The following is a 13,281-nucleotide window of genomic DNA, read 5'->3' on the forward strand; positions in this document are numbered from 1 at the left end:
GAGAAAAATACTCGGAAAATCGTTTAAAATAATGACGGATTGAATTTTCCCCATTGGAAATCCGGTGGGGGACCCCGGGGCTGGTGACCGAGCGTCAACCTTTCACTCTAGCGTTTCAGTTTGTGCCTGGACGTGACAGAGGGAAGATGGCGAGCCTCCCCGACGGTCCGGAGTCGCCGCCGCCGAAGCGGTTGAAGTTGGACGATCTCGAACAGGAGCTGAATAACGATACGGAAAATAGTAAGTCTTAAGGAAAGAAAAACCAAACAAATTCGTCAAAAGAAAAGCGCTTTTCTTTTGAGCGACGGGTCGGCCGTTCCAGGCTTTTCTCCGCATCGGCCCGAATCCAATATGGCGGAGGCGGAACGAGGAAAAAAGGGCCCCGTTTCTCTAGCTTTTCCACTTCCCACTGTCAAAAGTTTTGGGTGGGCGTGGGCGGGCTTCCCTTGTCAAACTTTCTCACATGGCCCCGTTTATCGTCGTTTTTTATTTTTTATTATAAAACATTTTTTAATTAAACATGTATACTCTACTTTTATGAATAAACGTTCTTTTTTCTACTACAAGACTTTTTTCTTCCTAATTCGAGACGTCGATTGCCCAACTTGTGTAACAAAAAATAAATAAATAAAATAACCCTATGAAGAAGTGAAAAAAAATTAAAAACAAAAAGTTAAAGAATAATATTACCAGCGACCAAGAAGTCTATTTATAAATACAGTCTCCTTGCACAGTTGATTTAATGACATGATCGATCGCCAAAACAAAACGCGTTTACACTTTTTCTTTCACTATAAATTCAAACCAGCACTTAATTCACTAAAAAAAAACTTTTTCCCTTTGTGGCGAGACATTTGAGCTTTTTTCCTACTATACCGATCCAGCTTCGTTGAAAAAAGACAACCATTAGCAGAAAACTCAGGTTATCAAACCTTCTAACAATCCAGGTAACTGATAAGAATGATAACTCGGGAGAAAAATTAAAAATTATACAATTAATTAAAATTGTGTAAATAATTTTTAACATTAACAAAATTGACAAATTCAAAATAACAAGACAAAACAGATTAATTAAGAGTTGAATTAGATTTAAACAAAACTGCGTCAAACCTTTTATTTTATTTTTTTTAACAAGTTCAAAACCAAATTGTAAAAAAAAAATAATTTCACTATAAATCTTTTTCCTTTGACAGTTTTAAAGTTGAACGATTTTCCTTTTCGGACTGTATTTTCCCTCCTTTAGTTTAAAAATCTGCCATTTTTAGTACATGTTTTTTGACATGTGATTTGTGTTCGTGGTTGTAAAATATAGTGGTTTTCAGATTATTATTATTATTATTATTTTGCCTTTTTTTTTCTTTTTCACGACTACTTTTAGGGTAGTTTATCCCTACTTTGTATGATTTGTTGGGATGTTAAAACAGATTTGTGTTCATGGTCTATGTCCTCATTTGATCGTTTTCAAGCCATGTAATAACGTTTTTATTTATTTTATTTTATTAAATTATTTTTTGAGTGGGTGGTTTAAAAATAACACTGAAAATTAATAAATCTAAGAATTTCATTGCTCTTCCTCCCATTAAAAAATATGTTCAACAAGAATAAGACAGAATAAATATTCCATCAATGATTTTATACCTTTTAAGGACGGTTTTTAAGCATGTTTGACCATTTGGAAAATTCCATTTGAACGCTTTACTCTTTAGAGTCATTAATTTTGTCTCTCCTTTTGTTTAAAAACCTGTCATGTACACTTTGTTGGGTTAAAATGGCGAATGTCTTCATTCTGATGAATGAACAGGCAATGTAATATTGTTTTTCTCTCTTTTTTAACTGGGTAGATTAAAAATTACACTTTAGAAATTCTTAAAGACCAAGAACTTTATCTACCCTCTGACCATAAAAAATATAATCTGATCACATACATTAATATTTCAGAAGGAATTTTTGTAATTTATAAGGACAGTTTTTTGCATATTGAAAATTTAATTTGGTCTATTGTTACCATTAAGGGTTGTTCAGTTTTTTCTACTTTAGTTTAAAAACCTAACATGCTTTGTAAAATTTATTGGGATTTGAAGGAAATTTGCATACATTACACAACACTTGAAAAATTACACTTTAGAAACTCTTAAAGACCAAGAACTTCAGCCCCTTCCTACCATTCAAAAAAAAAAAAAAATTATTTGACAACCTTTAATATTCCATCAGTGATTTATATCTTACAAGGACAGTTTTTCGTGTGTTTGACCGTACTGAAAATTCATTTGGGATACTTTTCTTTTTAGGGTTATTCATTTTGCCTCTCCTTTAGTTTAAAAACTTGCCATGCTTAGTACATGTTGAGTGGAATGTTGAACAAGATGAACTTTATTCTTAAAGGCCAAGAACCTCCCCCCCCATAAAAATATTATATTACAACAACCTTCAATATTTTATTTTATTTTTTTAAATATCTTATAAGATTAAGATATAAGGGCAGTTTTTAATGTGTTTGACTACTTTTGAAAATCCATTGAACACTACTTTTTTGGATCATTCATTTTGGATGGGAGGTTGAAGCAGATTTTTATTCATGGGGCTACAATTTTTATTATTTTGATGGTTCTCTGACCATACGGCTTTTATTTATTTTTTTGAGGGAGTGATAAACATTAATTTCTTTTACTGGCTTTTGAAATTCTTTAAGACTATAACTTCCTCCCATCTCCATAACAATTATAATTCTACATCTTGGGTAAAATGAAAAAGTAAAAGAAAAAAACAAAAAGGATTACGATTTAAAAATAATCCTTTGATACAAGTAGAATTATCAAAATGTTTCGACATGTCTAAAAAGGCACATTGTGTTTAAAACAAATGGTTTCCCCTCTCGACCTATTCTAAGTCTGTCAGGCTTAAAGACTTACTGGAATATGCACTTATTAATTTTTTTTTTGTCCAAACTTGGCTTATTACGTTTTGACCTTCTAGTACAAATTTAAACATGTTAAAGCTAAAATATTGGGGGAGGGGAAATTACATTTATTTTTCATACATTAAACAGTTGGTTTATTTTTTGTGTTTGACCATCTATTTCGATACATTTTGATGGTTTTTGACCCAAAACTGAATTATATGTTCAATTTTTCTTGTTAAAATAACAATTTTTTTTCATTTCTTTTGCATAAATCTGTCATAAAAAAATCTAACATTTATGGCAAAGAGCTTTGTCTTTGTACCTTAATAAAGGCTTTTAATATTTTTAATTTGGACATTTTACTTTTTAGGGTTGTTAATTTTTCCATCCTTTAATACAAAAACTAAGGGAAGTTTAATATTTGCATATTTGCTTAAAAATGAACTCATGCCAAGACAGTCTTCCTCATTGGGGCGCCGGTGGCCGGAATGGTAGGCATTAACACGGAGCTCATCACTGTAAGCTAATGGTCCTGGGTTTGAATGCAGGGCTGCAGGATAATACAAATGGGCTTTTTTTCAAAAACACCGGCACCACAAAGGCTCATATAGTAGTAGTTGAAATCCCCTTGTTAAAAAAGTTTCCTCATTAATAATGATATTTCTTTTGCCTATGTTTGAAATTCATTAAGAAGAGAAAGAACTGCATAAAACAAAATAGAATCATAATGGCAAAACGCTCTTTTTGAACTGTAAATATTCCACAAGTAAATTTTAAAACAATGACACCTACTTTCAGCTCAATAAAGGTAATTTTTTATTTTTAGAATGAGAAAATCTTTTAATTTTAATTTTTTACACAAATTTTTCACCCCATTAGGTTAAATGCACATTTTGGCACTAATGACGACGAAGTAGTTTGATTGATTGCAAAATGCTGAAACACATTCTGACAGAACAACCCAGCGGACCAAATTATCAGTAATGACCAAGTTTTATTTATCATCCAACACACAGAGAAATCTCATAATATAATTTTTGTTTAAAAATTATAAATGGAGCAACTTTGTACTTGTAAAACTCATCAAAACATATTTTTGTTTTTTCTGGTATTTAAAAGGCGTCAACTTCTTTACCTCCATGCACGCCATAGCCAATATTGGCTTTTGTGCAATCTTCATCATTGTGTAGAGCTTTTCATTAAGCTTTAGGCTTTGCTTTTATACAAGATCTTTCAGAACTTGAATCGTCCTCTCCTAAGAGCAGGAGATGAGCCTGCCTAGGCTTTCACATCAACAGGAGACATGTTCGCTGTTTCTTCTTCTTCCTGCCATTATCTGCATAGGCTTGTTTCTGCTGCTTTGAGTCTTACATTTGTATTGCAACTTACCGAACAAAGTTTATAAAAAGAAAAGGTTATTTGTGGTATAGTTTAAATTAAAATTATTTTTACAGTCTCGTATCTTTGTTTGTTTATTAAATAAATGTTCAAATTAATTTTCAGGTGATGATTTACAAGACGAAGATGGACTATTTTTTGAGCCTGGTGACTTGTAAGTGATTGTTTACTTTTAAACGTTATTAATTTTTTCTTGAAAATTTAAATTTCATTAATGTTGTAGCTTTGGACTACCGGATGACCAAGGGGAGGATGGAGAAGACGACGATAAAAACCCTGGATATTATGCCACGTGCAGGGAGTTGATCGGGAAAATGATTAGGGATCATTTGAAATACGTGCAAAGTGGGTATAAAAATTAAAATTTAAAATAGAACGTTTTGACCAATTGGCATATGTTTAAATAATTAACATTTCAGATGCCGTAGGAGTCATTTGCTGGATAGAAAATCAAAGATCAAACGGTGCAAACCCGGAAGCTGTTATCACACATTTGACTGGAAAGGATTTAACGTTGCCTGATCCAGTAAGCGACCTATTTTTGTGGAATGTAAGTATTGCTGTAAATCACAAAATATGTAAAACCAAAGAATAAGAATTGAAGAGTTGAGTATTTTCTTTTAGATTATAAACGATAATTTAGAACCACCTAAAAGAAAAAGATTACACGATGTCACTACTGTAAACGATGTGGTTCATTTGATTAATAAATGTTCCAATATCATTGTACTCACTGGTGCAGGGGTAAGTATTAAAAAAAAGTAATTTTTGATTAGACTGTATGACACAAGGTTCTATTATTTGTAGGTGTCAGTATCATGTGGGATTCCAGATTTTAGGAGCAAGAACGGTGTCTATGCGAGGCTGGCTGAGGATTTTCCCGATTTGCCAGACCCGCAGGCGATGTTCGACATTAACTATTTCCGGCAGAACCCAAAACCATTTTTCAAATTTGCCAAAGAAATCTATCCCGGGCAATTCAAACCTTCGCCGTGTCACAGGTTTATAAAGCTCCTTGAAAAAAATAAAAAACTCCTACGTAACTACACGCAAAATATCGACACTTTGGAAAAAGTGGCCGGTATAAATAACGTCATCGAATGTCACGGTTTGTATTTTATTATTATTTCAATATGGTAAAATCAATGATATTAATTGAAACATGTAACAGGATCTTTTTCAACCGCGTCATGTACATTTTGTGGCTATAAAGTGACATCTGATGACATCAAGGAAGAAATCTTTCAACAGCAGATCCCATATTGTACAAAATGTACTCCACCTGGTAATTTTTATTTTTTCATTAATGATATAATTTCTCCCTTTGGTGTTTGCTTAGTTATTTAATCCACTCCAACATCCCAGAACACCTTGAGCTTATTGAAGACTGGTACTGGAGGACAATACTAGAGGAAGAAAAATGTACTACTGTGTTTATGTTGAAAAAACAGTCTTGCCTTCCACAGTACAGATACTGACTTCCATTCAAGTTGAATATTTAAGACTGTACCAAGACAGCAGAATGTCATGGAATCCCTACACAAGACTTAAAAGACAGCTTAACAGAAGACTTGGACAACTATAAAACCTCCTAGGACAAAAATCCATCTTGACCGTTCCCAATTCAAACAGTTTCACACCACCTCCCAGTCCATCCTAATCCTACTGCTCAACCCTCTTTATACATTTCCATCCCCAAAACCCGCCACATTGCCCCTTCAACCCTCACATTATGTGCCAGCATTGGCCGGTTTCTCATGGCAGTGTACTTAGGGTGCAGTTTTGAAAAAACGTTTTGTGATCACATTTGTAATATGTACTAATATGTATAGGATACAGATAAAATAATTTATTATTTTATTTTGATTTAGAAGGGGTACAAAATGTGATGAAGCCTGACATTGTTTTCTTTGGAGAACATCTATCGGATGCTTTTCATGAATCGATAGAGTATGACGTAACACATTGTGATCTCCTTATTGTTATTGGATCTTCCTTAAAAGTTAGACCTGTATCGTTAATCCCATGTAAGTATTTTTTTAAATATATATTAGCCCAGTTAGGCTATTTAAATACTACTGTGATCAGAATAAAAAATATAATTAGGTAAAATAAAGTAAAACAATTGGAAGTAAAAAGAAAACTAAAGCGTTTAAATCCATTCTTTAGTCGATACATACTTCCTACATCAAATCTAGAAAAGAACAATTTCAGCCATTCAAGCCAATGTCAGAAGCTACATTTTCTAGTACAAAATTTTTTTAAACAAATTTTCGAGTTTTAATATGAAATCTTACAATTAACAAATCTAGCTCAGAATCGGAATATTCCGTCCGAAACTGGTCCTGTCCTTGACGAAAGTGGAAAAATCCGCTCACTCGGCAAGATTACTAAAAACATTCTGACGCAGTTCTTACTTCAGGCAAACTTGACATATTGTCAATAGCGAATCTTTTTTTTTTTCCAGATTCCTTGCCGTCAAAAGTACCTCAGATTCTAATTAATCGTGAAACATTACCAAAAAATTACTTTGACATTGAATTATTGGGTGATTCAGATGTTATAGTCGATCATCTTTGCAATTTGTAAGTTTTTACTGAAGAATTTTATTTTGAACTGTTTCCTTAAACGCTTTATTTTTTACAGACTTGGTGGAGATTGGAAGAATGAAATTTGTTGGAGGGATACCCCCCTTGTAGATATATCAGACAACCCTCCAACACCTTTCCTCAACATGTTTAGCACGTAAGTATATTATTTAATATATACTATAATATATAATAATAAATTAAATTAATTTTTTTTAAAGATCTAACAAAGAAGAAATGAATGGTGATACCGGTGATACACTTTTAAGCAGCGACAACAGCTTAAGCGTCGAGGAAGAAGATGAGAATGTTGAAAGCACGTCTGATGATGTCCAACCTGTGAAGTGTCAGAAAATCGGCAAGAGGCACATCCAGGGCGGCCACAGCGGGCACAGCTCAATGAGGGACAGCGGGATTGGCGAAAACAGCAACAGCAGCCAAGAAGACAGCAGCAGTCCTTCCAGACCGGCGAGTCATGGTAATTTGTGTGATACATTTTATTACACTTATCTGACCACAGCCGTGGTACATTCGTGGTTGCTCAATGGAGAAGGGGAAAAGCGAGGAATTTAAGAAAAAAATTATACATTGGGCACCACAGTATTGTTGGGAAAGGGTCAATACTGAAATAAAAAAGTTGAGAAAAAAGCACATATACGGATCCTGGATTCAAACCACAGCCTATCAACGGAGGGCTTCCATCCAAGACTACACTGTAAATTAACCTAAATAAAAAGTAGAAAAATTTGAATAGTAATCGGTTGAAATAAGTAGTTGATATCTGAGGACAGAAGTCACAATAGCTCAAGCAGTAGAGCATTCTGGGTATCAAGCCGGGGGTCATCGGTTAGAGTCACACTTGTGACACTAATTTTTTTTCTCGACGTTCTTTGCATAAAAATTAGAAAAATAATGAAATAGGATAACTGATAAAAATAAATTGGTACTTTCATGTGCACCTACCCAGCCAAAAAAAAAAAAAAAAAAAAAGTGAACAAGGGCTTTTTAAAATGTTTTTCTTAGCTTCAGACACTCATCAGTAGAGACTTGATTTTTTTTATGCCATAAAATATGCAGTTGAAAGCCCTGAAATAGGCAGTATTAATATGTTAAAAGTTTTTTAAATTATATATTTATTATATATATTGTTTATTATGTAATAGCCTGTAGTAGTGGGGGCGACCAATGCACCCTAGAGTTTATTTACAATTTGCAAAAATATTTTCTCATTTACATACTTAAATTACATATTTTATACTAATTGAGTATAATTAATGTTTAAACAAGTACTTCTGTAAATTGTATTCTGTCTAGTGCCTATGATCACTTAAATTTTGTGAGAATATTAAATATTGAAATAAGACCTAAGAAGGGGTATATTCTTTTGTCGGTATTTCTTAAATTTTCTTGTACTGTTGTTGCGGTCTGTTTCAATTTTCTTTAAATTAAACCAACTTTTCATCTACTTATTTTTTATAGATTTTTTTATGCTTCCCAAATACCAATAAATTTGCGTGATAAATGAGATTTTACGTCCGTCAAATATGCAATATTGTTCAAATATGAAATTTTATGCAATATTAATCAAATATGGAAAAATATGCTCTATAAAAATCTACAGCTTCCTAGATATATGATTCGGATAGATAACTGATTTCCTCGGTCGTATGTGGTGGCAAACAAAATATGCAACTGCATAAAAAATGGTCTACTCATCAGTAAATTAAAAAATTCGGGAACAGCCAGAAAATCATCTTTGGAGCAGCGCCCTTCAGCAATCAATAGGGAATTTTAATAATTTGTCAATTTATCACTTTCCAATTTGTCCAATTTTTCAACCATTTTCGAACGTGGTTTTTTTTATGAGCTCATGGAAAAAACCGATCCTCTCTCTTACACTTTTCAAGAATGCATAAATTTTGATCCATCATGTTTTCACAAATTTTACTCTTTACAGCTTTTGATCCGAGGACTTTTTCAAAAAAGTGAACAGGGAAGAGACTTTTACCATCCCGCAATTTGTAATTTTCAAAAAAGAGCAAAATTTAATATGTTCCCGAATTTTTAATTTATTGATTAATGTCTGAAGCTAGGAAAACATTTAATAAAGCCATCTTATTCAGCGCAAAATAAAAAAAAAAAAAATCGGACCTAGCGCAGGTCTGTGACTTAACCAAAAACCACCAAACTTATTTTTCCTGGTGAACATATCGCAGAGATTACCTCTTCCTGACAGCTCACTTTCTTTCCAAATCTCACTAGCCTCAGACCCAGTGGTCTCCGTGTCAAGATCTTGCAAGCTGTGTGATGCCTATTGCTTCTCGACCCACTTATCCAACTACCTTCACACTATTCTGTTTTTTTTTTATTATTATTATAAAACCATTTATGTTTAGTGGTCTGATTGACCAAATTAATTATTCTAATTAATTATTATTTTTATGTAAGGTCTTGGTTGAGACGAAAAAGTTAGTGTCACGAGCGGAATTCGAACCCGGGATCAAAGTCACATTAGCTCAAGTGGTTAGCGCCGCGGCATATTAGCTGGAAGGCTGAAGGTTCGAATCCCGCTTGTGACACTAACTTTTTCATCTGAAGCAAGATCTTACATAAAAAAGATAGTTAATTGAAATTATTATTACATTTTTCAAAAATAATTTTTTTCCATAAATTTTTTATGGAAAAAAAATTGATAATATTTTCTTTTTAAAAGCTTGTCTTACCAATTTTGTTTTTATTTCAGAAAACTCGTTTTATTGTCTTCGAAAGAGAAGGTACGTCTTTCCAGGGGCCGAATTGAACGATTTGTACGACTTTTGTTAGCGTATTTTATCAACCTTTGACATTCTGATATAAAATAACTGGGATTTTTTTTTTTACTAATTTCGTTATACAATACATTGTTATAGTTTTTCATTTTAAATATTTTTATCGTGTCTATTGTGCATTTCACATTGGATACTTTGGGAAAGAAGCAATAATTTTCTGTTTTTTCTACAAAAAATAAAATATTTGTTGTATGCTTAGTTTATTCTATGTTGATAAAATTTGATAGGAGTCCTTTTTTAATGAAATTCAACTCCTACCAAATTTTATAATAGTTGTTTTATTATCAGCATAGTTAATGGTCGATAATTTTTTTTTTTATAAGTTGGTATAATAAATGTACATTTTCTTTAATATATTTTTTTTTATTCATTTCGGTTCTCAAGACCACTTAAATTAATTGTGTAAAAATAATAGGTATTAAGTGTTAAAAGATAATATAATTTATAATCGAATATAGAACAAATTTTAATTGTAAAAATATCCATTTTTTTACTGCTTTTAAAACTAGATTTCATTATGGATATTTATTACTATTTTATTTAAATCTGTAATAAATATTACTTTTGTAAATTTAAGTGAGTTGCATTTTTTGTAAAAAAACATTAATAAACTGGAGAAAGTTACAAAAAAATTATCGTATTTTTCACTACCTGTACCATTCTTATCACAGAAATATGATAGTTTTCTTAAAAAAAGAAAGCAACAATGTAAATAAGACGAGTACTATTTACAATATTGTACAAAATTAGTTAATTTCCAAATATTTCAAATTTGTTGATCAATCGTCGTCTGAATTCAATTCTGTGTCATCAATTTCAAGATCTTCCAAGTCTTGAAACAGCGATTCATCGACTTTGACGAACTCCACACCTGTAAAGAGAAAACTAGTATTGTCGAGTTGAGGGGAGAAAAAAAAATTACTGACCTTCTTCCAAGAATTTGAGATCACTTTCATTGAGAGATTTGTCTTGCATGAAAAGCTCTCTCCCGGTGAGCTTTTTGTTCTTATCATCTTTTTCCTTTTTGTCGAACATGCCCATTTCTATTTCGAAGGCCTGTTTCCATTGTAGAAAAGACTCAACGGTGACCAATGTGCCTTCAAATTTTTTCTAAAACACAAAAATCAAGCTAGACGATTTATTTCATTTGTTAATTTTTTTTTTTTTTTTTGGGGGGGGGGGTTCACAACAGCAGAGGTCATATTTAACCCTTAATATGCCAGTACTTTAGAAAAAAAATTCAGGGCAACTGGATTCAAACCCAGGATGAGCACCATGTCAATACTTAAACTGTTATGGCCCCCTTTGATTTTTCAAAAAATTAAAATACCTGTTCTTCCTCTTCTTCTTCTTTCTTTTTCCTTTCTTTTTCTAATTTGTTTTGCTCCGCCCTTATTTCGCACTTCAAGTTGATCCATTCTTGAACCGAGGATACAAGGGTGAAAACCATTGCCATGCCTAGATTGTCTTTTGCCTGTCAAATTATAATTTTTTTAAAAAAGAAAGTTGATAAAGGAAAAAAAATTGAAAATACCTGTTGAACAACAAAGTTTAGAAGTTCTTCTGTCTCGTCCTCTTCGATGTTGTCAAAATCTTCGATGTCTATGATAGGCAGCTCTTCTGGGTACTGAGCAGTGTACTCAAACCGGAGCCGGCACATGATCCCCGTAGTTGTTCCCTCTTCGTAATCATCGGATTTGATTGAGATTACAAAAACATGAAAAGGCTCAGTGGCAATAACTGGAAAATAGAAGATGTTGTATATAAAATACTAATACAATTTTTGCATCCAATACAATACGATACACAATTTGTATTCCTACACTTTTTTTAAGGCAGTCAACCACTGGGTTAGCGTGCCTTGAAATTATCTGGAATAATTATTGTGGACTAGTACATCAGATAAATTATCATGTTTAGCTTGAGTTTGAGAAAATTTTTTGCTTGTGGTGACAATATATATGATGGTTAGCCTAACATTACAAACTGAACATATTGAGGCAGGTTTTTTAGACATTAAATGCATTAACCTAGTATGCCCTATTCTTAATCTAGATAGGATTGTTTCTTCTCCCCTTATATATGCATTCCACGTTTTCCATTCTATTTACTGGTTTTTCATGACTGCTGCCTTTGGGGAGGCCTACATCCTCTTCATATGGACCCAAGTACTCGATTCCTCCATAACCCTGTACACTTATCACATAACTAACCTAATTGAGGGTTGCCAGGATACTCAATATTCCGTCATCAACCCTCTCACACTATTCACGCTAATAAATACATTCACTCTCAACACATACTAGGGTGCATAACAATTTCGGCACTACATACAATAAAACTGTTTTCTCCAACTACAACAAGGAACCCAGATACTCGCTGCTGTACTCGAGAACAATTTTCATATCGGATAGCATTCCTATATGATCTCTGTACGAAGCCATGGAATACTATTCCTCCATAACCTGTACACATATTATATAATTAATTTAATTGAGGGTTGATGGGATACTCAATATTCCATTATCAACCCTCTCATACTATTCATGCTAATAAATACATAATAAATCACACCAGACCGCATCTCACGATTTCTGAATAATTAGCTAATAAATACATTCACTCTCAACACACACTAGGTTGCACAACAATTTCAGCACTATACACAATAAAACAACCCTGTTTCCTCCAAGTTTACAAACAAGGAACCCAGATACTTGCTGCTGTACTCAAGAACAATTTGCATATCGGGTGGCATTCCTACACGCTCTTTATATGGAGCCAAGGAACTAAAGGAAGTGGAGTATTCAATATTCCTCCATAATTCTTTACACCTATTACATTAACTAACCTAATTGAGGGTTGATGGGACACTTAATATTCCCCTATCAACCCTCGCACGCTAATAAATACATTCACTCTCAACACACTAGGGTGCATAACAATTTCAGCACTACATGCAATACAACTGTTTCCTCCAACAAGGCTGCAATACTTGGTGCTGTACTCAAGAACAATTTTCATATCGGGTGGCATTTCTACACGCTCTCTATATGGAGCCAAGGAGTTGCTCCCTTTAATTAGGTTGGACACATCAAGGAACTTTTCTTTGCATGCTGGACACACTGGCCCAAAAGTGTCTCAACCAACCATGGCCTATTCTTAATCGCTCTTCTATGCGACTGAGCCTTAGCATAAAGACATGTTGTTCCTTAATTAAACTAAGCAACAAATATAAACGCTGTACTATACATCTGCACGTTACAAACTTTTCTACCCACTTTAAAACAGCATGGGTTAAACTTACTTTCCATTTCACCGTAGTAAATCGAATCGAGAGCCTCGATTTCGCTTTCCTGCTCTGCTTTGTGTTCCATTTTCGGATTTTTCGACCGGATCGAGTCGAAAATATTCAAAGAAAAAATAAAAGGAGAAAACTAATTTCCACGACCACACAGGATGTAAGACAACAGAGAGGTTATAATTCGAAACCTCCCGTTTTCTTTGAGATAAAAGATAATAAAGTCGTTGAATAATTAATGCACAGATTAATTTTTTACATTGTTCT

General features: G+C 33.2%; 2 protein-coding genes across 3 annotated transcripts; one reads left to right on the plus strand and one right to left on the minus strand.

The window, feature by feature from the left end:
• Positions 1 to 98: 98 nt before the first annotated feature.
• Positions 99 to 10,037, plus strand: LOC106668020 (NAD-dependent protein deacetylase sirtuin-1-like). 2 transcript variants are annotated; one of them, XM_014396400.2, is made up of 13 exons: positions 3,446 to 3,707; positions 3,779 to 4,313; positions 4,403 to 4,451; positions 4,521 to 4,642; positions 4,717 to 4,847; positions 4,922 to 5,041; positions 5,105 to 5,405; positions 5,469 to 5,582; positions 6,169 to 6,324; positions 6,765 to 6,882; positions 6,944 to 7,042; positions 7,107 to 7,363; positions 9,629 to 10,037. In XM_014396400.2, exons 4-13 carry the CDS (start codon positions 4,612 to 4,614, stop codon positions 9,706 to 9,708), a joined length of 1,407 nt encoding a protein of 468 aa, XP_014251886.1. In that variant the 5' UTR covers positions 3,446 to 3,707; positions 3,779 to 4,313; positions 4,403 to 4,451; positions 4,521 to 4,611; the 3' UTR covers positions 9,709 to 10,037. The 2 variants fall into 2 exon arrangements, with proteins under 2 accessions (XP_014251885.1, XP_014251886.1); XM_014396399.2 differs by lacking the exons at positions 3,446 to 3,707; positions 3,779 to 4,313 and adding an exon at positions 99 to 240.
• A 301-nt stretch (positions 10,038 to 10,338) lies between these two features.
• Positions 10,339 to 13,267, minus strand: LOC106668022 (RWD domain-containing protein 1). Its single transcript, XM_014396402.2, has 5 exons — positions 13,021 to 13,267; positions 11,248 to 11,453; positions 11,044 to 11,187; positions 10,640 to 10,823; positions 10,339 to 10,584 (listed from the first exon to the last, which is right to left on the minus strand). The coding sequence occupies exons 1-5, from the start codon at positions 13,088 to 13,090 to the stop codon at positions 10,493 to 10,495; spliced, it is 696 nt and encodes a 231-aa protein (XP_014251888.1). The 5' UTR covers positions 13,091 to 13,267; the 3' UTR covers positions 10,339 to 10,492.
• Positions 13,268 to 13,281: the final 14 nt, after the last annotated feature.

This window comes from Cimex lectularius, unplaced genomic scaffold (assembly GCF_000648675.2).
Source record: "Cimex lectularius strain Harlan isolate CLEC.00 unplaced genomic scaffold, Clec_2.1 scaffold88, whole genome shotgun sequence".
In the NCBI taxonomy this organism is placed as follows: Eukaryota; Metazoa; Arthropoda; class Insecta; order Hemiptera; family Cimicidae; genus Cimex; species Cimex lectularius.

Coding starts and splice junctions, on each gene's coding strand:
- LOC106668020 (XM_014396399.2), top strand. CDS start 147: ATGGCGAGCCTCCCCGACGGTCCGGAGTCGCCGCCGCCGAAGCGGTTG. Junction 4,643..4,716: donor TCATTTGAAATACGTGCAAA/GTGGGTATAAAA, acceptor TTAACATTTCAG/ATGCCGTAGGAGTCATTTGC. Junction 4,848..4,921: donor GCGACCTATTTTTGTGGAAT/GTAAGTATTGCT, acceptor ATTTTCTTTTAG/ATTATAAACGATAATTTAGA.
- LOC106668022 (XM_014396402.2), bottom strand. CDS start 13,090: ATGGAACACAAAGCAGAGCAGGAAAGCGAAATCGAGGCTCTCGATTCG. Junction 11,454..13,020: donor TTACTACGGTGAAATGGAAA/GTAAGTTTAACC, acceptor TCTATTTTCCAG/TTATTGCCACTGAGCCTTTT. Junction 10,824..11,043: donor AAGAAGAAGAGGAAGAACAG/GTATTTTAATTT, acceptor TTTGTGTTTTAG/AAAAAATTTGAAGGCACATT.